This window comes from Petromyzon marinus, chromosome 73 (genome assembly GCF_048934315.1).
Source record: "Petromyzon marinus isolate PM22_M1 ecotype Great Lakes invasive population chromosome 73, UKy_Petmar_22M1.pri1.0, whole genome shotgun sequence".
NCBI classification, from domain to species: Eukaryota; Metazoa; Chordata; class Hyperoartia; order Petromyzontiformes; family Petromyzontidae; genus Petromyzon; species Petromyzon marinus.
Genome location: NC_133739.1, coordinates 8,695,055 through 8,721,561, shown reverse-complemented (window position 1 = coordinate 8,721,561; position 26,507 = coordinate 8,695,055). Strand labels below are relative to the sequence as shown.

At 45.8% G+C, this 26,507-nt stretch overlaps 3 protein-coding genes and 1 pseudogene across 4 annotated transcripts in view; all 4 read left to right on the top strand.

Moving 5' to 3' along the window:
* The window catches only part of LOC116958166 (uncharacterized), a 128,998-nt gene that overhangs the window by 48,361 nt on the left and 54,130 nt on the right, over window positions 1-26,507 (top strand). The gene's annotated exons all lie outside the window — the stretch shown is intronic.
* LOC142907017 (uncharacterized) overlaps window positions 1-26,507 on the top strand; it is a 72,311-nt gene that overhangs the window by 2,924 nt on the left and 42,880 nt on the right. Inside the window, exon 1 of one of the 2 annotated variants that reach the window (XM_076055946.1) lies at window positions 21,782-21,848. The exons of the other annotated variant lie outside the window; for it this stretch is intronic. The gene's annotated coding sequence lies outside the window, so the exon portion shown is untranslated. Of the gene's footprint in view, window positions 1-21,781; window positions 21,849-26,507 lie in introns of those variants that run through there. 2 annotated transcript variants of the gene reach the window in all.
* The window catches only part of LOC142907024 (uncharacterized), a 183,127-nt pseudogene that overhangs the window by 122,857 nt on the left and 33,763 nt on the right, over window positions 1-26,507 (top strand).
* LOC142907020 (uncharacterized) lies at window positions 140-26,507 on the top strand. Its single transcript, XM_076055951.1, has 3 exons — window positions 140-2,116; window positions 17,050-17,786; window positions 23,615-26,507. The coding sequence occupies exons 1-3, from the start codon at window positions 1,330-1,332 to the stop codon at window positions 24,629-24,631; spliced, it is 2,541 nt and encodes an 846-aa protein (XP_075912066.1). The 5' UTR covers window positions 140-1,329; the 3' UTR covers window positions 24,632-26,507.

Below are 26,507 nucleotides of genomic sequence, written 5' to 3'. Positions count from 1 at the left end.
TGTCGGGAAGTATGCTAAACATTTCGACCAGACACACACACACATGTATCCACACATTTCCATTTTATATATAGGCTAGCTTTACTACCTGGCTTTGCCCGGGACTTTGATTCTTGTCTTGGATTAAAACACTGTCTTCGCGGAGTGTTGGGTGGGGGGGTGTGCGTGACGTCAGCAGGCACACTGCGTAACGCTGCCGCATAGGGTGACATCTCAGATATGACGGCTATTTTAATACTTTGTGCATTGTGTCCAGTCTGGAAGCTACCCACGTGCCAAATTTCCAGTTTGTGTTGCATGTTGGCAAGTATGGTGGACATTTCAAACAGACACACATTCACAAATTTCCCTTTTATAATTAAAGATGAATCACCATTTTGCAACCTCCACTGCCACCGCGTGGCATATTATTACGTGCCAGGGACTCTATGAGAGGACAACAGTCCGTGTTCATAATTGGCAATAAGTAACGGCAAAGCAGTTACAAGCGACTCTTAGAATTGTGCGCAGTTGCGTATACAGTACACGACTTCCCTGAAGGCAAACACCTTCAGCGAGCGCGATGGGTTGAATAAAAAGCATTGGACAAGTCCTTGCTTAGTAACAACTCCTGACTTACAACTCCTTACTTACTAACAACTCCTTACTAACAACTCCTTGCTTACTAACAACTCCTTACTTACTAATAACTCCTTACATACTAACAACTATAATTTTTCATTGCTGAAAGGGGTTGCCCCCTCCCCCTACCTGAAAATCCTGGCTCCACCCCTGAGTGTGTGAAAGGGTCAAGTTTGTATTTGCAGTAAAGTCTATTAACTCTATTGGGCACGGAGGTTATATTAAAATAGTAGTTTATTTTTGTTTTCCTCTGCAACTCTTAGTAAGAATGTAGTCAGGAAGTTATCACAGCACACGTGCAGCTGAAGTCGGAACTGTTCATCCCAGCATTCAAGGACATCTGTGCCTGACTTTCACACCTCTAAGTTGCGATTGAACATTCATTTATGCATGTCTGCATAACACAAGTAGTATTATTTTCAACACCCTTTGCTATGTCAGCTGAATTTAGCTTTCATAAATATTCCTTTGGAAGCCAGACAGCCGAAATTGTGTGTTCGGGAGTTTTGGGTTAACATTCATTTTGAAGACACGAGGGCTTCCAGGCACGTTTATGACCATTTGCCCTCTAATTGTGTGCCATAACAGCCCGTGTGATGAATTTGGGACACGTTTTCACTATAACATGAATATATGAATAAGTATAGACGTGTGAGTCACGTGTGACTGTATGAATGCATTCCTCTGTGCATCGATACTGACGTGTAGATGGTGTGGATATTCTTTTTTTCTGTCTGCAGCTGTCGCTTCCTCTGCAGAATTGGTCTGATGGAGCAAAGGCACTCGGCGCGGCTCGGTGCATATAGCACGGATCGTCCTGCACATTTGAAATGGCACCAGAGAACCCACACGGGAGAGAAACCCTTCAAGTGCAGTGTGTGTGGGAAGGCGTTTGCACAGTCATCAAATCTTAATGTACACCAGAGAACCCACACGGGAGAGAAACCCTTCAAGTGCAGTGTGTGTGGGAAGGCGTTTGCACAGTCACCAAATCTTCAAGTACACCAGAGAACCCACACGGGAGAGAAACCCTTCAAGTGCAGTGTGTGTGGGAAGGCGTTTTCAGATTCATCTCCTCTTGTAGCACACCGGAGAACACACACAGGAGAGAAACCCTTCAAGTGCAGTGTGTGTGGGAAGGCGTTTGCACAGTCACCAAGTCTTCATGTACACCAGAGAACACACACAGGAGAGAAACCCTTCAAGTGCAGTGTGTGTGGGAAGGCGTTTGCACATTCAGCAAGTCTTCATATACACCAGAGATCACACACGGGAGATAAACCCTTCAAGTGCAGTGTGTGTGGGAAGGCGTTTGCACAGTCACCAAGTCTTAATGTACACCAGAGAACACACACAGGAGAGAAACCCTTCAAGTGCAGTGTATGTGGGAAGGCGTTTGCACATTCATCAAGTCTTCATGTACACCAGAGAACACACACAGGAGATAAACCCTTCAAATGCGGTGTGTGTGGGAAGGCGTTTGCACAGTCACCACATCTTCATGTACACCAGAGAACACACAAGCATCAGAAGATCCACAAGGAGTGGAGTCTGAAATCGGCTTGTGAAAGTCAAAGTGCCGCAATGAGCCCATCCCTCATGAAACAAGAACCGGAAGAAAATCCCAGCTTGGACACTTTTAAAGGTATCGAGGTGAAATATGAAGAGGTGAAGGTGAAATGTGAAGAAGTGATGGTGAAGAGCGAAGAAGTGAGGGTAAAATGTGAAGATGAAGATTCAACTCCAAAATCAGACCTTCACATCGATGGAGGCAACGTGAAGCAGGAGGAGAATTCTGACTTTGAGGCAGAGCGAGGCAACTCCCAGCAGTTTGTGGAAGTGGAGGTGTGGGTGGACTTCCTCCGAGACATTACAAAGTCAAATGGAGACCCGGTAGATATGTAAGCTTGAGACGATGTCGCTCCAATAGATGCACCTTTGTCACAGGCCTTTAATGACAAGAATGAGAAGTTGAACACTCAATTCCTAGGTTCAACCTGCAGGGTAAAAGCGGCCAGTCTTTGTGAACCTGTGGGTTGCGTAGATCTCTAACCATGAGCGAGAGCCAATAAGCTTCCAAGCAATCACAAGGTTCTAATAATTCCATTTATATGGTGCTTGCTTAATCGCCTCTGGCAATTCGGAGTGTTGTGTTATATCTCGTCTCAAACACTCGAAGAGCACCCCCAAGTAGCAGCTGCCCCTGTGTGGTACAAAGTGGTGGCCCTGCACCGGCCTGCATGTGGACAAGAACCTGTCAGTAGGGGGCGATGGTTGATGTGGCATCTCAGTTGTGGAGTTTGTAGGTAACGTTTAGAATTTGATAAATTTTGACCCAGACGCCAGCATGCAATGGCCTACTCGTTTTTGAATGGCGCAATAGTATGTTGTACATACACTGTTAAGCGTATTTGTAAAAAAAAATAGCTTGTTAGTACGATATAACCTGATGCAGTATATTTCACTGCAGTAATTCGATTTTGTTAATATGCCTGTCAATAATTGAGAATTGTTGCATATGAGCCTTTTCCAAAATTGATATTAACAATAATATTTGCCGTTATATATATTTTTTTAAACGATAAAAATTAATCAATAAAACCCGTAAGCCAGGCACACGAAAAACCAGATGTCGATCATAAACAGGCCATTAATAAATAAATAATAAAACTCTCGAGGCGAGGATGTTAGCAGCTATCTGCGAAGATCTCCAGATGAACAAGAGTTTGATGGGCCCTAAGGGAGGTCACCCAGAGGGAGCCCTCCGCAAGCCAGAAACGAGGACGCCCACGGGTTAAACCATATATATTTTTTCCTTTGTCATTAAAACAACGGTTAAAATTTAAAATGCAATAACAAGAATAAGCTAAAGTTAGCGGTCCTCGCGCTCACTCCAATTAATACCAGGCCACCAGATACATCAGTGAATTATTATCCAATGATTAATTTGCTATCAAATGATTTTCACCTTTAATACTTTTACTGTTAAAACAAAGCTTGGAGACAAAATACAGAGTCACATTCAAGGTTTTTGAGAAGGAATGAGACAACGGGCAAACTTGCGAAAGAGTTTAAACAATATCCCAAGCAACCCCGACCACCTTTGTCTCTCGCAGCGCGGAGAAGCAGGAACCACACCTTATCACAAGGGGCCATCTGGAGCTAGCCAGACGGGTTAATGAGAAAACACACAACAGCCAGCGAACACGTTTTTCAGTTAAAGAAGTGGCTACACATCAGTCACACATAAAAGTAAGAATAACGAGTTCACCTTACACGACATTCCATTATAGAACCTTACAGAACCAAGGGATATACATTCCAACAATCAAGAAACGGACCTCTTAAACTCGGGATGAAAATTATTTTTCTTTTTAATAATTCCATCGTAACAATGCGAACCTCGGTAAACCGAGAGTGGTGTCGGGAGGACGTAGTTACAAGCACGAGTCTTGGCGAACATGGGACCAAATGGTATTTGAGAAATATAAAGTCGAAAGTATAAAGAGATAGGTACTCCCGACCACCTTTGTCTCTCCCGCAGAGCGCGAGAGAGGAATTTCATGCCAGGGCAAACAGATCGTTATCGCAGGAGCCATCTGTACACAAACACGAACTCACACACACAGACCACGCCCACCCCCCCTTCACTGCAAAGAGAGAAGAATGTCTTTGAATATAACGATATAACGATTCAAGACGTCCACAAGACGAGCAGTTGCATGGAGCGGCTGGCTCCGAGCCTCGCTGAGTAGCGAGGATCGCTGAGTCGCGATGTATCAACGAGATTGAGTCATACAGCAGTGGAGGAAACCTGCTGTCAGAGAGCCGCCAACAACCTCAACAAAGAGAGCGCGTGCGACTCGGCTCACTCAGCAGAAGAAAAACTTGACCTGTCGCCCGCGAGCGCAGCGTCGGATACTACAGCAGCGGAAAGAGCGCGGCCAGCAAAGCCAAGCAAGAGCGTGCAGCAGCTCATCCAGCAGTGGAGAGAAACTGCTGTCAGCGAACCAGCACGGGCGCGTTCGCGCATCTTCAAGGAGAGTGAGCGCGCTCCACCAGTGTGCCATCAGCATCAGCACCAGCGCGTGCCAACAGCGTGCCACCAGCGTGCCACCAGCACCAGCGCGTGCCAACAGCGTGCCACCAGCACCAGCATCGGCACCAGCGCGTGCCATCAGCACCAGCATCAGCACCAGCGCGTGCCACCAGCGTGCCAACAGCGTGCCACAGCGCGCAACTTCGCGTCACCAGGGCTGAGAGGGCAGCGGCCCCGCACTCAACACCCATCGGCGCGACGACGGCGAGCGTCGTGCTGACTCATCCAGCCAGCGGTGGACAGAAACTGTGACGAGCCGTTCGTATTCAACCCCTCCCCCACACTCTCCCCCTCACTCCCCCACCGCGCCGCAACACACAGGAAACACATTTTGGACACCAGAGATGCTAAACCTCGGCGTCTGCTTTACGCAAAGAATTGAACCGGTGATAAAGAAGACGCACGATACGCATATCGGGATAATCAAGAAGGGTTGCCACTCCAAGGTGTTGCATTAAAAATCAATTCATAACGAAAAATACTGCTGTCATTGAGTTGCATAATAACCAATCTTCCTACACTGTTAACAACGTGATAAGAATTGACTTGAAGGTCTATGAATGGATGTGGTACTGTGTGGGCGATGGTTAAATACGAATTTTCATCATTATAAGGTTAAGGTTTTTATAGAATAGTTTGCATGTATTAATCTCTCCCTCAACAACCGATCGATTGCGTTACGTGTCGGGAATTAACCACAGGTGCCGTTATCAAAGTGAAACAACGCAATCGTGATGGTATAATGTTAACGCTGTGTTGAAATTCCAAGATCGAGAGTTTTCATATTATTCAAAAATTAAAGTTAGCTAGAAAATAAAATTTATTAAAGCATAAAGGTTGCATGTGATTCTTCCTGAAATTCTGCATAATATTGTTCTGCGCATGAGATCTGAATCCTGGGGACCTATCATAAGCACACTATCACCACACATAATCCATAACACACATAATTCATAATGTTCAATCGAGAGTAATCGTATCCTTATCGATAATACGGAATTAAATAGGAGAGTCGAATCGACTCTCTCTCATTCATGCTCACAAGACCTACAGAACTGCATACGATCAATTGCGTTATTCCAATTCATAACACAATCCTCGTCACCGAGGCTCGACCTGCATTATCATAACCACGCCCACTCTCATAAATTAATACAAGTATCTCTCGAGTCAGCATAATTTATGTGCATAATTACACCAATTAACATAATTTTGGATAAATTATGCAAATTTTAAATTTCATTTAATTTTTATCATTTTCATCAATTTTCATAACACCTATATGTACAACAGAATGAATACTTGTCTGTGTGTGTACATGTAACATTTTGTCTATAAGGGGCAAACATTGAATAAGTGATGTTAGGACAAAGTGTGTGTTTTGGAAGTAACCTGTACAGATAACTCAGGTGAGACTCATTGCTCTTGTGATACAGGTCAAAGGGTATTTTTGTGTTTTCAGGAAGCATCTCTCTCTGGAGCAACTCATTGTCTTTGAAATAGGGAGCACACTCGGATCATTAATCAGTTACAAGGCATACCACTCAAAGGTTACACGTAAAGGAGATACATTCTCTACAACACGAATTATAATTTCGTATTACGTGTTGACGTTTATTTTGTCGAACTAGGACATGAAATGCTCCTTGCTGATTAACGTCTGGATGTTCACAACCAAGGGCTTGAAGCAAGCCTGACTGCCTGCGGTGCCCCTCGCAACCATTTACGGCCTTGGGCCAGGAAAGTCACGGAAAAAATTGCAGACGAACGACGTCTCCACGCAAGCACCCGCTGCTCCGTTTTGAAGTTTGAAAATGAAACAACTTTGTATTGTGTTATGTTTAGAATTAGATAATTGTATTTCTTCATTAAAAGCTTATTCATTGAAAACGATATTTCGTGTGAATTTTCTCTCGTCGTAAAGTAGATGGCCTTGTCGGGGGTTCGGTTCGATGCGGACTTTCACCTGGTTGGGATCGCGGGATCGAGATGAGGCGACACAGAGCTGCTGGCCGTGCGAGAAGACCGCCGTCTGCAGATCGATTCCAACGCGATCGAACGTCTGTCCCTGCGCCTCCGTCGTTCATGCAGGGGGCGCGTGGAGGTTTGCAGCGCCCCCTGCATGAAAACGACGGAACGTGCAGCATTAGTCACGAAGTTGTGCGTAAGCGCCATAACAAGGCGCTGTCAGCTGACCTGCCACCACGTTCACGGGTCAGCAGGGGGCAGCAGAGAGAGAGAGCGAGGTGTGTAGGGGTCGACCAAAGTAAACCCCTGCCCCCCCCCCCGTGACCGGGCACTCACACCCCTGACCCCCCACCCATCCCTAAGGCCCCTTAAGACAAGACCTTCCAGAAGGTTCTGGGAGGGGGGGGGAGGTCAGGAGTGGAGGGGTGACCCCGACCTGGGGATAAAAGGCCGGCCCTCTGGACGGGCCGAGGCAGTGTTCACCAACTCAAGCCTGAAGACATCCGAAGACCTGAAGACTGGACCAGCACCCGGGAACCCTCAATCGAGGCTCTTGTTAGAGCCGGGTTGTAGCGGACCAGAGGTGGCTCGGACACGCTGGGACCCTCCCCGAGCTCTAGCCAGAGCCGGGTTGTTGCAGACCAGAGGTGAGCTCCCGTACCCGGGCTGGGATGGGTCGTCCAGTCCTCCCTTAACACCGGGCTAAGGGATCCCGTGGGTAGCAGAGCCCGGATTGTGCAGGCTGCGATAGAAGGGAGGCTGTCACTCCCGGAGGCTATCGGGTGGAAGGGGCCGTACCCCTGTCGTGTTACGGTAGTGTGTAGAGCCGAGTTCGAAAGAGTTGTTACATTTCGATTTAAAGCTTTCGTGACTGCAAGGGTTCATCTTCTTTGGTTCTTTCGGTAAAGTCACGTAGAATGAGAATAAAATAATAAAATAACAATAAAATTCTCATGACGTTTCGGCCACAACGCAAGTGGCCGTTTTCAGGTGAAATGAACAGACCTGTTGGGACGACAGAGCTTCAATGAACGCTGTCAAGATTCGTAGCGACTTTTAAGCTGGTTGGGCGAAGTGAGGCACCTTGACAAAGGGGGTTTACATATCAAATAATTGAGGGATTAGCTTGTGACTGGTCACAGAAATCGCTATGTTAAAGTCAAAACCTACACATCCACAGAGGCAACTAGTAATTTAGCATTGAAATAGCTAAGGGATTAGCTTGTGCAAATAGCTGAGAGATTAGCTTGTGACTGGTCACAGAAATGGCTATGTTAAAGTCAAAACCTACACATCCACAGAGGCAACTAGTAATTTAGCATTGAAATAGCTAAGGGATTAGCTTGTGACTGGTCACAGAAATAGATGTTAAAGTAAAGGCCTACACATCCACAGAGCCTCAATGAACGCTGTTAAGATTCGTAGCGACTTTACGCTGGTTGGGAGAAGTGAGGCCCTTGACAAAAGGGGTGTTTACATATCAAATAGCTGAGGGATTAGCTTGTGACTGGTCACGGAAATGGCTATGTTAAAGTCAAAGTCTACACATCCACAGAGGCACCTCGTACATGGACGCCAAAGGGGGCTGCAACAACTCAACTGTCATACAGTAAACCGATGTGAAAAAAAATCGTTCATGAGGCCATCCACATATACAAACACAGAGACAATTTCAACCGAGAAGATGAATCCTGGCTTAGTAACCATTGGAGAGATGTTTTAAACCATTTCGGTTCTTAATTAATTGTATTTTACGAGGACCTTCAGACCGCAGCTCTTTCGCTGGCATTGACTCTTAATACCACTCACACCACGGTTAATGGTATGGTTTATAACATGGACTATAACTGCGCCTCGCAGCTCTTTCTCCCCTCCTTCCTCCTCCGCTCCGACCATGGATGGACTCGTCCGTCTGAACGGGGCTCGTAGTTGTCCGTGGTGCTGACGTGGAAGGTAAGAATCCACCTGTTTTTTAAACCATTTAACATTGTGATATAACATTGAGGTAATTTATATTTTAGTTTTTTATTGGTTTACTATATGGTATTCATTATATAGTGTAGTGTATACCCAGTTACTGTTAATAGCTCAGCTTATTGAAGAATATATTGAGTACATTTATTATATTGATGTAAATTAGAAATAGGTTGTTCACATCGGTTTACTGTATGACAGTTGAGTTGTTGCAGTCCCCTTTGGCGTCCATGTACGAGGTGCCTCTGTGGATGTGTAGGCTTTGACTTTAACATAGCCATTTCCGTCACCAGTCACAAGCTAATCCCTCAGCTATTTGATATGTAAACCGCCCTTTTGTCAAGAGCCTCACTTCTCCCAACCAGCTTAAAGTCGCTACGAATCTTAACAGCGTTCATTGAAGCTCTGTGGATGTGTAGGCCTTTACTTTAACATAGCCATTTCTGTGACCAGTCACAAGCTAATCCCTCAGCTATTTGCACAAGCTAATCCCTTAGCTATTTCAATGCTAAATTACTAGTTGCCTCTGTGGATGTGTAGGTTTTGACTTTAACATAGCCATTTCTACGACCAGTCACAAGCTAATCCCTCAGCTATTTGATATGTAAACCCCCTTCGTCAAGGTGCCTCACTTCTCCCAACCAGCTTAAAAGTCGCTACGAATCTTAAGAGCGTTCATTGAAGCTCTGTGGATGTGTAGGCCTTTACTTTAACATAGCCATTTCTGTGACCAGTCACAAGCTAATACCTCAGCTATTTGCACAAGCTAATCCCTTAGCTATTTCAATGCTAAATTACTAGTTGCCTCTGTGTATGTGTAGGTTTTGACTTCAACATAGCCATTTCTACGACCAGTCACAAGCTAATCCCTCAGCTATTTGATATGTAAACCCCCTTTGTCAAGGTGCCTCACTTCTCCCAACCAGCTTAAAAGTCGCTACGAATCTTAACAGCGTTCATTGAAGCTCTGTCGTCCCGACAGGTCTGTTCATTTCACCTGAAGACGGCCGCTTGCGTTGTGGCCGAAACGTCGTGAGAATTTTATTGTTATTTTATTATTTTATTCTCATTCTACGTGACTTTACCGAAAGAACCAAAGAATAAGAGTTGTTATAATAAACGCGTTGCCTCAACCAGACGTCTCCGTGTGATTAGTTAAGGACACAACACTTGTATAAAAGAGAATAGCCAGTGGGTTTTCAAAGTACCTTCGTCTTACAGAAATCAATTTCGCGTGAGCCCACCGCATTAAAACGATGCTCAGCTGAACAGGGCGAGCCACGTTGGGGGGTAAGGGGGGGGGGTCACCTTATCTTTGTCACGTGCCGTGGCTCACGTGACTTCTGCCGCGACAATGTCTGGATGTTTTCGCCTGAGGACGACCGCTGGTGTTGCGATCGAAATGTCGCGATTGATTTTTTTACTTCGTTTTTTTGTTCTACCTGTGTGAATTTACCGAAAGAACCAAAGGATTTGAAAGACGTCTTGTCTGCTGAGCTTGTTCATATCCGTGTACATCGATGTCCCACATTGCTTACACGGACACACCACACACAATGAAATAAATAGAAACTAGAACGACTTAATTCCGGGGATGGGCAAACATTGAGGAATCTCTTTCAATGGAGCGAGTTAAGTTTGTGTTCGATTCAAAATCTCTCTGCCCGTCTGTGTCTCTGTTCCCCTCTGTGTCTCTCTCTCGCTGACTGTGTCTCTGTGGTCTCTGTATCTTTCATTATGTTTTCTTCTTGTCTGTGTCTGTCCACCTCTCTCTCTCTTGTCAGTCTCTGTGTGTGTCTCTATCAGCGTCTTTCCAACTGTATTCAACTACCGCCAGTAGCAGCATGCGCCCGTTCAACTTTCAGGGGCCCACGACTGCACGCAACTCAAACTTGCTCCGAGTCTCTGGGTGTATCTGGAATTTCTTTCGCACCGTACGTAGCCAACCATGCTAATCTGTGGGTCTCTCTGTGTGTGAGTCTCTGTGTGTATCTGGAACTTCTTTCACACCATACGTAGCCAACCATGCTAATCTGTTGGTCTCTCTGTGTGTGAGTCTCTGTGTGTATCTGGAACTTCTTTCGCACCGTACGTAGCCGAACCTGCACAGGAGGAGCAGCTGGTATCTGTGGAGCTGTTGGCTGGGTACCATCTGTCGGCGGGAGCGAGAGACGATGAAGCTCCCAAGCATTTCACTACGTTACCAACATCATTTTTGCACGCATAAGTCGCTTGCCTATTTGTGTGTTTCGTATCGAATCTCATCTCAAACAATCAAAGGACGCCTCCCCCTAAGTGGCAGCTGCCCCTGTGTGGCACAAGGTGGCCCTGCACCACCCTGCACGTGGACATGAGTCTGTCGGTAGGGGGCGATCATTGACACGCCATCTCCGTTGTGTGGTTTCTGGATAATATTTGGAATTGCCACAATTTTGACCGTGACACCGACATGCAATGACCTGTACATCGTGAATGACACAACGCTATGTTTTTACATCTGCCGTGAAGCAGACTGCGCATATTGTGGTGCATGTTACTGGGGTAGCCAGGTGTGCCTGTCGGATTTGAACCTTGAACCTCTGCAATAAATAGAGAATGCGCTACCATATTGTTGGTTCTTTCGGTAAAGTCACGTAAATAGAAAACAACGAAAGTTTTAAGTCAAAATAGAATGCACCACCAGCTCGGCTCGCGTCAATCTGCGTGGAGGCGTGGGGGGGCCTGAGAGAGTTTCTCACCGGCGCAGAACTTCCATGCAGAGGGCTCCACGCAGCTTCGTGCAGAGCGACAGGCCAGGTAGATAGAAAATAACAAAAACATTGGAAAATAATAAATTGATGAAAAGATGCCATTGGTCGACTGACTGAGATGACTGTGCCCACCTATGTGCACACGCACACACAGTGTACACACACACAGTGTACACACACACAGTGTACACACACACACACAGTGTACACACACTATGTACACACGCACACACAGTGTACACACACAGTGTACACACACAGTGTACACACACACACTGTGTACACACACTATGTACACACGCACACTGTGTACACACACAGTGTACAAACACACAGTGTGTACACACACAAACACAGTGTACAAACACACACAGTGTACAAAGACACACACAGTGTACACACAGTGTACCCACACACACACAGTGTACACACACACACAGTGTGTACGTACACACACAGTGTGTACACACACACAGTGTACAAACACACAGTGTACAAACACACACAGTGCACACACACAGTGTACACACACACAGTGTACACACACACACAGTGTACAAACACACACACACAGTGTGTACACACATACAGTATACACACACAGTGTACACACACACACAAAGTGTGTGTACGTACACACACAGTGTGTGTACGTACACACACAGTGTGTACACACACACAGTGTACACACACCCAAGTGGTCTCTGTTCAAGGGAGGGAGCAATGCAAAATTAATCTAAATCAACTTAAACTCCAACCCTTCTCTGTGACGTCACCACTCACCATAACCTCATCGGCGTGAAACGCCAGAGGGAGGTGTACCTCGCTTGTGACGTCATGTCACCAAGGTGTTTACCCGACCCCGTCCAATGCGCCCTTGAATGAGACGTCACCCCTGCCTGGGTTGCCGATTTCTGTTCAAGTAGAATCCATATTTGGGCAAGGCCACGCCCAGTGACTGGCGGCTCATTAACATAATCTATTCACGTACGGAGCCGCTCATTGTGGGAGGGGAGTGTTATCGTTCCCCACAAGTGACGTCATGTCGCCGCTTGTTGACGCGTGACGTCACGAGATAATAGGAAGCTGCTGCCCCGCCCGTGCACTGAAATCCGAGGTGAGAAATTCTCATCGCGGTTGTGGTAGTGGTTGTTGTGGTGGTGGTGGTGGTTGTTTACCGAGGTAGAGCCTCGCTCTCTCTCTCATAGGGATGTCAATTGAGTAGCAGCGAGCATGGAAGCGATGGCCAAGTTGCAACTTTACAGCGCGGGGCCTAGCCTGATCGCGGGGCCTAGTCTGATCGCGGGGCCTAGTCTGGTCGCGGGGCCTAGTCTGGTCGCGGGGCCTAGTCTGATCGCGGGGCCTAGCCTGATCGCGGGGCCTAGCCTGATCGCGGGGCCTAGCCTGATCGCGGGGCCAAGACTGATCGCGGGGCCTAGACTGATCGCGGGTCCTAGCCTGATCGCGGGGCCTAGCCTGATCGCGGGGCCTAGCCTGATAGCGGGGCCTAGCCTGATAGCGGGGCCTAGCCTGATCGCGAGGCCTAGCCTGATCGCGTTTAAGTTTAATTTGTCTTCATGCGGCGCGCCACTTTGTCACGTTGTTTTAGTTGTAAATATTCACGCGTCTTCTTTGGTTCTTTCGGTAAAGTCACGTAGAATGAGAATAAAATAATAAATTGATAAAATAAAATAACAAAATCATATTCTCACGACGTTTCGGCCACAACACAAGCGGCCTTCATCAGGTGAAGGGACGAGACTGTCTGGTAGGACAGCGCTGGACAGTCTCGTCCCTTCACCTGATGAAGGCCGCTTGTGTTGTGGCCGAAACGTCGTGAGAATATTATTGTGCTATTTTATTTTATCAATTTATTATTTTATTCTCATTCTACGTGGTGACTTTACCGAAGGAACCAAAGAAGATGAATCCTTGTAGTCACGAAAGCTTTAAATCGAAATATTCACGCGGTTTTTTATTTCATTTAATTTTTTACACCAGGCCAAGCCCGCTTGAGCTGCTGTGCCGCTTTTGTTTTCAGAAGCGACCTGCCCACAACACAACACAAGGTGAGGCTCCTCAACAGCGTGGCGGTGTTCACTCTGGACGCGTGGCGGTGTTCACTCTGGACGCGTGGCGGTGTTCACTCTGGACGCATGGCGGTGTTCACTCTGGACGCGTGGCGGTGTTCACTCTGGACGTGTGGCGGTGTTCACTTTGGACGTGTGGCGGTGTTCACTCTGGACGCGTGGCGGTGTTCACTCTAGACGCGTGGCGGTGTTCACTCTGGACGCGTGGCGGTGTTCACTCTGGACGCGTGGCGGTGTTCACTCTGGACGCGTGGCGGTGTTCACTCTGGACGCGTGGCGGTGTTCACTCTGGACGCGTGGCGGTGTTCACTCTACTTGGTGGAGTGAGGAAGCATGAATTCTGTGCAGGTGAAGGTGGCCAGGCATGGGTCTGGACACACCACCACCTTTTGAACCGTGCCAGTGCGTGACAGTGGTGGAGCCAGTGGGGGTGGGGTAGGCATGTGCCCCCCAACGATCCGATCGAAATCCCTAATTTCGATAGGATCATTGGGGCTTATTAGTGACTAGCTTCACTACCCGGCTTCGCCCGGGACTTGGATTCTTGTCTTGGATACATTTCATATTCCCTTATATTTCACTGAAAAATCCTTAAAAATGTTGATGCTTGCGAGAAAGAAAAAAGGCGAAACAAATCAAGTTACCTAAATCGGATGTTTTCACTCAAGTCAATTTAACCTTAATCCACTTCTACGCAAGGTCGATTTTGGCCACTCGGGAAGGGAATAATGACGTGGCGAGCTGAAAATAGTCGCGTTCACTTAGAAATTCCAAACGGCATAAGCTGTGAAAATTTCACGACGCCAGAGCTCAGTGTTGGGAGAGGTTTTTGCTGCTTCACACAAACAAACAGATGTAATGTTCTGCTTCATATTTAAGATAGCAGTTCTACCCGTTCTTCGCACGGAGGATATGTATTTAAACTCCGAGAAACCAATGGCTTCATCGGCCAGGAGCGAAGCGCCACCTAAAATCTCCCGGCACGCTGTTAACAGCTCTATCTTTGCTGCCAAATACATCTTTCCCTGGATGTTCTTCCCTGTGTATGTATCTCTGCTACCTTGTACTTCGTATCCGTTCACTCTGTCTATGCTGGTATGTTCAACCCGGAGGATGAACACGAAATTTAGCAGTCTTCTGAAATTCGTGGTCTACCAGGCAAGTGTCTAACTGTGTTGTTGTCCTACTGGTTTTGCATCACGTAATTTTTCTTGGGTTTTGTTGAGTTCTCGTCTCTCATCTTCTTGTTGTATTTGCCTCCGTGCAGTTTAACGCTCTCTATGTGTTGCGTTGATGTCACCCTATGTGCTCCCTCGCTATTTGTTTTTTTACACCTGATGATGATCGCTTGTGTTGCGTTCGAAACGTCGTGATTTATTTTAATATAATTTTATTATATTTCTACATCCGTGACTTTACCGAAAAAACCAATGAGTAATTTATGCATTCACGAAAGCTTCAATTCTATATTCATTGCAGAGCGCTTAACTCAGGTGTGTTGCGGGTTGACGTCACAAACTTCATGGTCATACAAAATACAAATGTCTATTTTTATACTTTTTTCATTGTGCACGGTATGGAACCTACCCACATGACAAATTTCAAGTGTGTAGCATGTTGGGAAGTATGCTAAACATTTCGACCAGACACACACGTATCCACACATTTCCCTTTTATATGTAGACTAGCTTTACTACCCGGCTTTGCCCGGGACTTTGATTCTTGTCTTGGATTAAAACACGGCCTTCGCGGAGTGTTGGTGGGGGGGTATACATGACGTCAGCAGGCACACTGCGTAACGCTGCCGCATAGGGTGACATCTCAGATATGACGGCTATTTTAATACTTTGTGCATTGTGTCCAGTCTGGAAGCTACCCACGTGCCAAATTTCAAGTTTGTGTTGCATGTCGGGAAGTATGCTGAACATTTCAAACAGACACACATTCCCAAATTTCCCTTTTATAAATATAGATAAATCAGCATTGTGCGACCTCCACTGCCACCGCGTGGCATATTATTACATGCCAGGGACTCTATGAGAGGACAACAGTCCGTGTTCATAATTGGCAATAAGTAACGGCAAAGCAGTTACAAGCGACTCACAGAATTGTGCGCAGTTGCTTATACAGTACACGACTTCCCTGAAGGCAAACACCTTCAGCGAGCGCGATGCCTTTCACACGCGTCGAATTAAAAGCATAGGACAACTCCTTACTTAGTAACAACTCCTGACTAACAACTCCTTCTTCTTTGGTTCTTTCGGTAAAGTCACGTAGAATGAGAATAAAATAATAAATTGATAACATAAAATAACAATAATATTCTCACGACGTTTCGGCCACAACACAAGCGGCCTTCATCAGGTGAAGGGGGCGAGACTGTCTGGTAGGACAGCGCTGGAGTGAGAGAGCCACGTTCAGATCACGGCTTTTAAGCCTTTTAAGCCTCAAAGCCGTGATCTGAACGTGGCTCTCTCACTCCAGCGCTGTCCTACCAGACAGTCTCGCCCCCTTCACCTGATGAAGGCCGCTTGTGTTGTGGCCGAAACGTCGTGAGAATATTATTGTGTTATTTTATTTTATCAATTTATTATTTTATTCTCATTCTACGTGACTTTACCGAAAGAACCAAAGAAGATGAATCATTGCAGTCACGAAAGCTTTAAATCGAAATTTAACAACTCCTTATTTACTAACAACTCCTGACTAACAACTCCTTACTAACAACTCCTGACTAACAACTCCTTACTTCCTAACAACTCCTTACTAATAACTCCTTACCAACAACTCCTTACCAACAACTCCTTATACTATCATTTTTCATTGCTGAAAGGGGCTACCCCCCCCCCCTACCTGAATATCCTGGTTCTACCTCTGAGTGTGTGAAAGGGTCAAGTTTGTATTTGCAGTAAAGTCTATTAACTCTATTGGGCACGGAGGTTATATTAAAATAGTAGTTTATTTTTGTTTTCCTCTGCAACTCTTTGTAAGAATGTAGTCAGGAAGTTATCACAGCACACGTGCAGCTGAAGTCGGAACTGTTCATCCCAGCATTCAAGGACATCTGTGCCTGGCTTTCACACCTCTAAGTTGCGATTGAACATTCATTTATGCATGTCTGCATAACACAAGTAGTATTATTTTCAACACCCTTTGCTATGTCAGCTGAATTTAGCGTTCATAAATATTCCTTTTGAAGCCAGACAGCCGAAATTGTGTGCTCGGGAGTTTTGGGTTAACATTCATTTTGAAGATACGAGGGCTTCCAGGCACGTTTATGACCATTTGCCCTCTAATTGTGTGCCATAACAGCCCGTGTGATGAATTTGGGACACGTTTTCACTATAACATGAATATATGAATAAGTATAGACGTGTGAGTCACGTGTGACTGTATGAATGCATTCCTCTGTGCATCGATACTGACGTGTAGATGGTGTGGATATTCTTTTTTTCTGTCTGCAGCTGTCGCTTCCTCTGCAGGATTGGTCTGATGGAGCAAAGGCACTCGGCGCGGCTCGGTGCATATGGCACGGATCGTCCTGCACATTTGAAATGGCACCAGAGAACCCACACGGGAGAGAAATCCTTCAAGTGCAGTGTGTGTGGGAAGGCGTTTGCACAGTCATCAAATCTTAATGTACACCAGAGAACCCACACGGGAGAGAAACCCTTCAAGTGCAGTGTGTGTGGGAAGGCGTTTTCAGATTCATCTCCTCTTGTAGCACACCGGAGAACACACACAGGAGAGAAACCCTTCAAGTGCAGTGTGTGTGGGAAGGCGTTTGCACAGTCATCACATCTTAATGTACACAAGAGAACACACACAGGAGAGAAACCCTTCAAGTGCAGTGTGTGTGGGAAGGCGTTTTCAGATTCATCTCCTCTTGTAGCACACCGGAGAACACACACAGGAGAGAAACCCTTCAAGTGCAGTATGTGTGGGAAGGCGTTTGCACAGTCACCAAGTCTTCATGTACACCAGAGAACACACACAGGAGAGAAACCCTTCAAGTGCAGTGTGTGTGGGAAGGCGTTTGCACATTCAGCAAGTCTTCATATACACCAGAGATCACACACGGGAGATAAACCCTTCAAGTGCAGTGTGTGTGGGAAGGCGTTTGCACAGTCACCAAGTCTTAATGTACACCAGAGAACACACACAGGAGAGAAACCCTTCAAGTGCAGTGTATGTGGGAAGGCGTTTGCACATTCATCAAGTCTTCATGTACACCAGAGAACACACACAGGAGATAAACCCTTCAAGTGCAGTGTGTGTGGGAAGGCATTTGCACAGTCACCACATCTTAATGTACACCAGAGAACACACGAGCATCAGAAGGTCCACAAGGAGTGGAATCTGAAATCAGCTTGTGAAAGTCAAAGTTCCGCAATGAGCCCATCCCTCATGAAACAAGAACCGGAAGAAAATCCCAGCTTGGACACTTTTAAAGGTATCGAGGTGAAATATGAAGAGGTGAAGGTGAAATGTGAAGAAGTGATGGTGAAGAGCAAAGAAGTGAGGATAAAATGTGAAGATGAAGATTCAACTCCAAAATCAGACCTTCACATCGATGGAGGCAACGTGAAGCAGGAGGAGAATTCTGACTGCGAGGCAGAGCGAGGCAACTCCCAGCAGTTTGTGGAAGTGGAGGTGTGGGTGGACTTCCTCCGAGACATTACAAAGTCAAATGGAGACCCGGTAGATATGTAAGCTTGAGACGATGTCGCTCCAATAGATGCACCTTTGTCACAGGCCTTTAATGACAAGAATGTGAAGTTGAACACTCAATTCCTAGGTTCAACCTGCAGGGTCAGAGCAGCCAGTCTTTGTGGACCTGTGGGTTGCGTAGATCTCTAACCATGAGCGAGAGCCAATAAGCTTCCAAGCAATCAAAAGGTTTTAATCATTCCATTTATATGGTGCTTGCTTAATCGCCTCTGGCAATTCGGAGTGTTGTGTTATATCTCGTCTCAAACACTCGAAGAGCACCCCCAAGTAGCAGCTGCCCCTGTGTGGTACAAAGTGGTGGCCCTGCACCGGCCTGCATGTGGACAAGAACCTGTCAGTAGGGGGCGATGGTTGATGTGGCATCTCAGTTGTGGAGTTTGTAGGTAATATTTAGAATTTGATCAATTTTGACCCAGACGCCAGCATGCAATGGCCTACTCGTTTTTGAATGGCGCAATAGTATGTTGTACATACACTGTTAAGCGTATTAAAAAAAATAGCTTCTTGTTAGTACGATGTAACCTGATGCAGTATATTTCACTGCAGTAATTCAATTTTGTTAATATGCCTGTCAATAATTTAGAATTAATACTTGTCTGATTGTGTGCGTACATGTAACATTGTCTATAAGGGTCAAACATTGAATAAGTGATGTTAGGACAAAGTGTGTGTTTTGGAAGTAACCTGTACACATAACTCAGGAGAGACTCATTGTTCTTGTGATACAGGTCAAAGGGTATTTTTGTGTTTTCAGGAAGCATCTCCATCTGGAGCAACTCATTGTCTTTGAAATAGGGAGCACACTCGGATCATTCATCAGTTACAAGGCATACCACTCAAAAGTTACACGTAGAGGAGATACATTCTCTACAACACGAATTATAATTTTGTATTACGTGTTGACGTAGATTTTGTCGAACTAGGAAGTGAAATGCTCCTCGCTGATTAACGTCTGGATGTTCACAACCAAGGGCTTGAAGCAAGCCTGACTGCCTGCGTTGCCCCTCACAACCATTTACGGCCTTGGGCCAGGAAAGTCACGAAAAAAATTGCACACGAACGACGTCTCCACGCAAGCTCCCGATGCTCCGTTTTGAAGTTTGAAAATGAAACAACTTTGAATTGTGTTATGTTTTTAATTAGATAATTGTATTTCTTCATTAAAAGCTTCTTAATTGAAACAGATATTTCGCGTGAATGTTCTCTCGTTAAGTAGATGGCCTTGCCGGGGGTTTGGTTCGATGCGGACTTTCACCTGGTTGGGATGGCGGGATCGAGACGAGGCTGAGCTTGTTCATATCCGTGTACATCGATGTCCCACATTGCTTACACGGACACACCACACACAATGAAATAAATAGAAACTAGAACGACTTAATTCCGGGGATGGCCAAAAATTGAAGAATCTCTTTCAATGGAGCGAGTTAATTTTGTGTTCGATTCAACATCTCTCTGACCGTCTGTGTCTCTGTTCCCATCTGTCTCTCTTTCTCGCTGACTGTCTCTGTCTCTTTATCTTACTTTCTGTCTTCCTTTTGTTTGTGTCTGTCCACCTCTCTCTCTTGTCAGTCTCTGTGTGTGTCTCTATCAGCGTCTTTCCCACCGTATTCAACTACCGCCAGTAGCAACATGCGCCCATTCAACTTTCACGGGCCCATGACTGCACGCGACTCAAACGTGCTCCGAGTCTCTGTGTGTACGTTGAACTTAATTCGCACCGTACGTAGCCAACCATGCTAATCTGTGGGTCTCTCTGTGTGTGAGTCTCTGTGTGTACGTTGAACTTAATTCGCACCGTACGTAGCCAACCATGCTAATCTGTGGGTCTCTCTGTGTGTGAGTCTCTGTGTGTATCTGAAACTTCTTTCGCACCGTACGTAGCCGAACCTGCACAGGAGGAGCGGCTGGTATTTGTGGAGCTGTTGGCTGGGTACCATCTGTCGGTGGGAGCAAGAGATGATGAAGCTCCCAAGCATTTCACTACGTTACCAACATCATATTTGCACTCGTAAGTTGCTTGCCTAATTGTGTGTTTCGTATCGAATCTCATCTCAACCAATCGAAGGACGCCTCCCCCTAAGTGGCAGCTGCCCCTGTGTGGCACAAGGTGGCCCTGCACCGGCCTCCACGTGGACATGAGTCTGTCGGTAGGGGGCGATCATTGACGCGCCGTCTCCGTTGTGTGGTTTCTGGATAATGTTTGGAATTGCCACAATTTTGACCGTGACACCGACATGCAATGACCTGTGTGTCGTGAATGACACAACGCTATGTTTTTACATCTGCCGTGAAGCAGACTGCGCATATTGTGGTGAATGTTTCTGGGGTAGCCAGGTGTGCTTGTCTGATTTGAACCTTGAACCTCTGCAATAAATAGAGAATGCGCTACCATATTGTTGGTCCTTTCGGTAAAGTCACGTAGATAGAAAACAAAAATTGGAAAATAATAAATTGATGAAAAGATGCCATTTGTCGACTGACTGAGATGACTGTGCCCACCTATGTGCACACGCACACACAGTGTACACACACACAGTGTACACACACAGTGTACATACACACACTGTGTACACACACAGTGTACACACACACAGTATACACACAGTGTACACACACACACTGCGTACACACACACAGTGTACACACAGTGTACAAACACACTGTGTACACACACACACAGTGTACACAAACACACAGTGTTTACACACAAAGTGCACACACACACAGTGTGAACACACACACAGTGTGTACACACACACAGTGTACACAAAGTGTACACAAAGTGTACACACACAGTGTACAAACACACAGTGTACAAACACACACAAAGTGTAAAAACACACACAGTGTACACACTGTGTGTACAAACACACACAAAGTGTACAAACACACACAGTGTACACACACAGTGTACACACACACACAGTGTGTACACACACACAGTGTACACAAACACAGTGTACAAACACACAGTGTACACACACTGTGTACACACACACAGTGTACACACACACAGTGTACACACACACACATAGTGTACACACACACACAGTGTACACACATAGTGTACACACAGTGTATACACACACACTGTACACAAACACACACACAGTGTACACACACACACAGTGGACACACACACAGTGTACACACACACACACTGTGTACACACACACAGTGTACACACACCCAAGTGGTCTCTGTTCAAGGGAGGGAGCAATGGAAAATGAATCTAAAGCAACTTAAACTTCAACTCCTCTCTGTGACGTCACCACTCACCATAACCTCATCGGCGTGAAACGCCAGGGGGAGGTATACGTCGCTAGTGACGTCATGTCACCAAGGTGTTCACCCCACCCCGTCCAAGGCGCCCTTGAACGTGACGTCACCTCTGCCTGGGTGGCTGTCGTTTTCTGTTCAATTAGAATCATATTTGGGCAAGGCCACGCCCAGTGAATGGCGGCTCATTAACATAATCTATTCACGTACGGAGGTGCTCATTGTGGGCGGGGAGTGTTATCGTTCCCCACAAGTGACGTCATGTCACCTCTTGCTGCCGCGTGACATCACGAGATAACAGGAAGCTGCTGCTCCGCCCGTGCACTGAAATCCGAGGTGAGAAATTCTCATCGCGATTGTGGTGGTGGTTGTTGTGCTGGTGGTGGTGGTTGTTGTGGATGTTGTGGTGGTTGTTGTTGTTGTTGTTTACCGAGGTAGAGCCTCGCTCTCTCTCGTAGAGATGTCAATTGAGTAGCAGCGAGCATGGAAGCGATGGCCAGGTTGGAACTTTACAGCGCGGGGCCTAGCCACGCGGGGCCTTGCCTCGTGCCCTCGCCTGATCGCGTTTGCTTCAATTATCTCGCTTAAGTTTAATTTGTCTTCATGCGGCTCGCCACTTTGTCACTTTGTTTTACTTTTAAATATTCACCCAGTTTTTATTTATTTTTATTTTTTACACCAGGCCAAGCCCGCTTGAGCTGCTGTACCGCTTTTTGTTTTCAGAAGCGACCTGCCCACAACACAAGGTGAGGCTCCTCAACAGCGTGGCGGTGTTCACTCTGGACGCGTGGCGGTGTTCAATCTGGACGCGTGGCGGTGTTCACTCTGGACGCGTGGCTGTGTTCACTCTGGACGCGTGGCGGTGTTCACTCTGGACGCGTGGCGGTGTTCACTCTGGACGCGTGGCGGTGTTCACTCTGGACGCGTGGCGGTGTTCACTCTGGAAGCATAGGACAAGTCCTTACTTAGTAACAACTCCTGACTAACAACTCCTTATTTAGTAACAACTCCTGACTAACAACTCCTTACTTACTAACAACTCATTACTAACAACTCCTTGCTTACTAACAACTCCTTACTTACCAACAACTCCTTACTAACAACTCCTTACTTACTGATAACTCCTTACTTACTAACAACTCATTACTAACAACTCCTTACTAACAACTCCTTACTTACTAACAACTATCATTTTTCTTATTTGGTTCTTTCGGTAAAGTCACGTAGAATGAGAATAAAATAATAAATTGATAAAATGAAATAACACAATAATATTCTCTAATATTCTCACGACATTGCTGGAGGGGATGCGCCCCCTACCTGAAAATCCTGGCTCCACCTCTGAGTGTGTGAAAGGGTCAAGTTTGTATTTGCAGTAAAGTCTGAACTCTATTGAGCATGGAGGTTATTTCAAAACAGTAGTTTGTTTTTGTTTTCCTCTGCAACTCTTTGTAAGAATGTAGTCAGGAAGTTATCACAGCACATGTGCAGCTGAAGTCGGAACTGTTCATCCCAGCATTCAAGGACATCTGTGCCTGGCTTTCACACCTCTAAGTTGCGATTGAACATTAATTTATGCATGTCTGCATAACACAAATAGTATTATTTTCAACACCCTTTGCTACGTCAGCTGAATTTAGCTTTCATAAATATTCCTTTTGAAGCCAGACAGCCGAAATTGTGTGCTCGGAGTTTTGGGTTAACATTCATTTTGAAGATACGAGGACTTCCAGGCACGTTTATGACCATTTGCCCTCTCATTGTGTGCCATAACAGCCCGTGTGATGAATTTGGGACACGTTTTCACTATATCATGAATATATGAATAAGTATAGACGTGTAAGTCACATTTGACTGTATAAATGCATTCCGCTGTGCATCGATACTGACGTGTAGATGGTGTGGATATCCTTTTTTTTGTCTGCAGCTGTCGCTTCCTCTGCAGAATTGGTCTGATGGAGCAAAGGCACTCGGCGCAGCTCGGTGCAAAAAGGCATCAATGCGACCGGTGTGCATACAGCACGGATAGTACTGCACATTTCACGTGGCACCAGAGAACCCACACGGGAGAGAAACCCTTCAAGTGCAATGTGTGTGGGAAGGCGTTTGCACAGTCACCAAATCTTCGTGTACACCAGAGAACACACACGGGAGAGAAACCCTTCAAGTGCAGTGTGTGTGGGAAGGCGTTTTCACGGTCACCACATCTTCAAGTACACCAGAGAACACACACGGGAGAGAAACCCTTCAAGTGCAGTGTGTGTGGGAAGGCGTTTGCACAGTCACCAAATCTTCATGTACACCAGAGAACACACACGGGAGAGAAACCCTTCAAGTGCAGTGTGTGCGGGAAGGCGTTTTCACATTCACCACATCTTCATGTACACCAGAGAACACACACGGGAGAGAAACCCTTCAAGTGCAGTGTGTGTGGGAAGGCGTTTTCACAGTCACCAAGTCTTCATGCACACCAGAGAACACACACGGGAGAGAAACCCTTCAAGTGCAGTGTGTGTGGGAAGGCGTTTTCACAGTCACAAAATCTTCATCTACACCAGAGAACACACACGGGAGAGAAACCCTTCAAGTGCAGTGTGTGTGGGAAGGCGTTTTCACATTCACCAAGTCTTCATGTACACCAGAGAACACACACAGGAGAGAAACCCTTCAAGTGCAGTGTGTGTGGGAAGGCGTTTGCACAGTCATCACATCTTAATGTACACAAGAGAACACACAAGCATCAGAAGATCCACAAGGAGTGGAGTCTGAAATCAGCTTGTGAAAGTCAAAGTGCCGCAATGAGCCCATCCCTCATGAAACAAGAACTGGAAGAAAATCCCAGCTTGGACACTTTTAAAGGTATCGAGGTGAAATTTGAAGAGGTGAAGGTGAAATGTGAAGAAGTGATGGTGAAGAGCAAAGAAGTGAGGGTAAAATGTGAAGATGAAGATTCAACTCCAAAATCGGACCTTCACATCGATGGAGGCAACGTGAAGCAGGAGGAGAATTCTGACTGCGAGGCAGAGCGAGGCAACTCCCATCAGTTTGTGGAAGTGGAGGTGTGGGTGGACTTCCTCCGAGACATTACAAAGTCAAATGGAGACCCGTTAGATGTGTAAGCTTGAGACGATGTCGCTCCAATAGATGCACCTTTGTCACAGCCTTTAATGACAAGAATGTGAAGTTGAACACTCAATTCCTAGGTTCAACCTGCAGGGTCAGAGCGGCCAGTCTTTGTGGACCTGTGGGTTGCGTAGATCTCTAACCATGAGCGAGAGCCAATAAGTTCCCAAGCATTCGCAAGGTTCTAATAATTCCATTTATATGGTGCTTGCTTAATCGCCTCTGGCAATTCGGAGCATTGTGTCGTATCTTGCCTCAAACACTCGAAGAGCACCCCCAAGTAGCAGCTTCCCCTGTGTGGTACAAGGTGGTGGCCCTGCACCGGCCTGCATGTGGACAAGAGCCTGTCAGTAGGGGGCAATGGTTGATGTGGCATCTCAGTTGTGGAGTTTGTAGGTAATTTTTCGATTTAAAGCTTTCGTGACTGCAATGATTCATCTTCTTTGGTTCTTTCAGTAAAGTCACGTAGAATGAGAATAAAATAATAAATTGATAAAATAAAATAACACAATAATATTCTCACGACGTTTCGGCCACAACACAAGCGGCCTTCATCAGGTGAAGGGACGAGACTGTCTGGTAGGACAGCGCTGGAGTGAAAGAGCCACGTTCAGATCACGGCCTTTAAGAACATGGATTCTGGCTTAGTAACCACTGGAAAGATGTTTTAAATCATTTCTGTTCTTAATTAATTGTAGTTTTACGATGACCTTCAGACCGCAGCTCTTTCGCCAGCATGCCTCTTAATACCTCTCACACCACGGTTAATGGTATGGTTTTACAACATGGAGTATACTAGGGCCTCGCAGCTGTCTCTCTCCCCCTCCTCTGTTCCGACCATGGACGAACTCGTCCGTCTGAACGGGGCCCGTAGCTATCCGTGGTTCTAAAGTTGAGGCTTAAAGGCCGTGATCTGAACGTGGCTCTCACTCCAGCGCTGTCCTACCAGACAGTCTCGTCCCTTCACCTGATGAAGGCCGCTTGTGTTGTGGCCGAAACGTCGTGAGAATATTATTGTGTTATTTTATTTTATCAATTTATTATTTTATTCTCATTCTACGTGATTTGTAGGTAATGTTTAGAATTTGATCAATTTTGACCGAGATGCCAGCATGCAATGGCCTACTCGTTTTGAATGGCGCAATAGTATGTTGTACATACACTGTTAAGCGTATTTTTTTAAAAATAGCTTCTTGTTAGTACGATGTAACCTGATGCAGCATATTTCACTGCAGTAATTCAATTTTGGTAATATGCCTGTCAATAATTTAGAATGAATACTTGTCTGATTGTGTGCGTACATGTAACATTGTCTATAAGAGTCAAACATTGATTAAGTGATCTTAGGACAAATTGTGTTTTGGAAGTAACCTGTAAAGATAACTCAGGTGAGACTCATTGTTCTTGTGATACAGGTCAAAGGGTATTTTTGTGTTTTCAGGAAGCATCTCCATCTGGAGCAACTCATTGTCTTTGAAATAGGGAGCACACTCGGATCATTAATCAGTTAAAAGGCATACCACTCAAAAGTTACACATAGAGGAGATACATTCTCTACAACACGAATTGTAATTTTGTATTACCTGTTGATGTAGATTTTGTCGAATTAGGACGTGAAATGCTCCTTGCTGATTAACGTCTGGATGTTCACAACCAAGGGCTTGAAGCAAGCCTGACTGCCTGCGGTGCCCCTCACAACCATTTACGGCCTTGGGCCAGGAAAGTCACGAAAAAAATTGCACACGAACGACGTCTCCACGCAAGCTCCCGATGCTCCGTTTTGAAGTTTGAAAATGAAACAACTTTGAATTGTGTTATGTTTTTAATTAGATAATTGTATTTCTTCATTAAAAGCTTCTTAATTGAAACAGA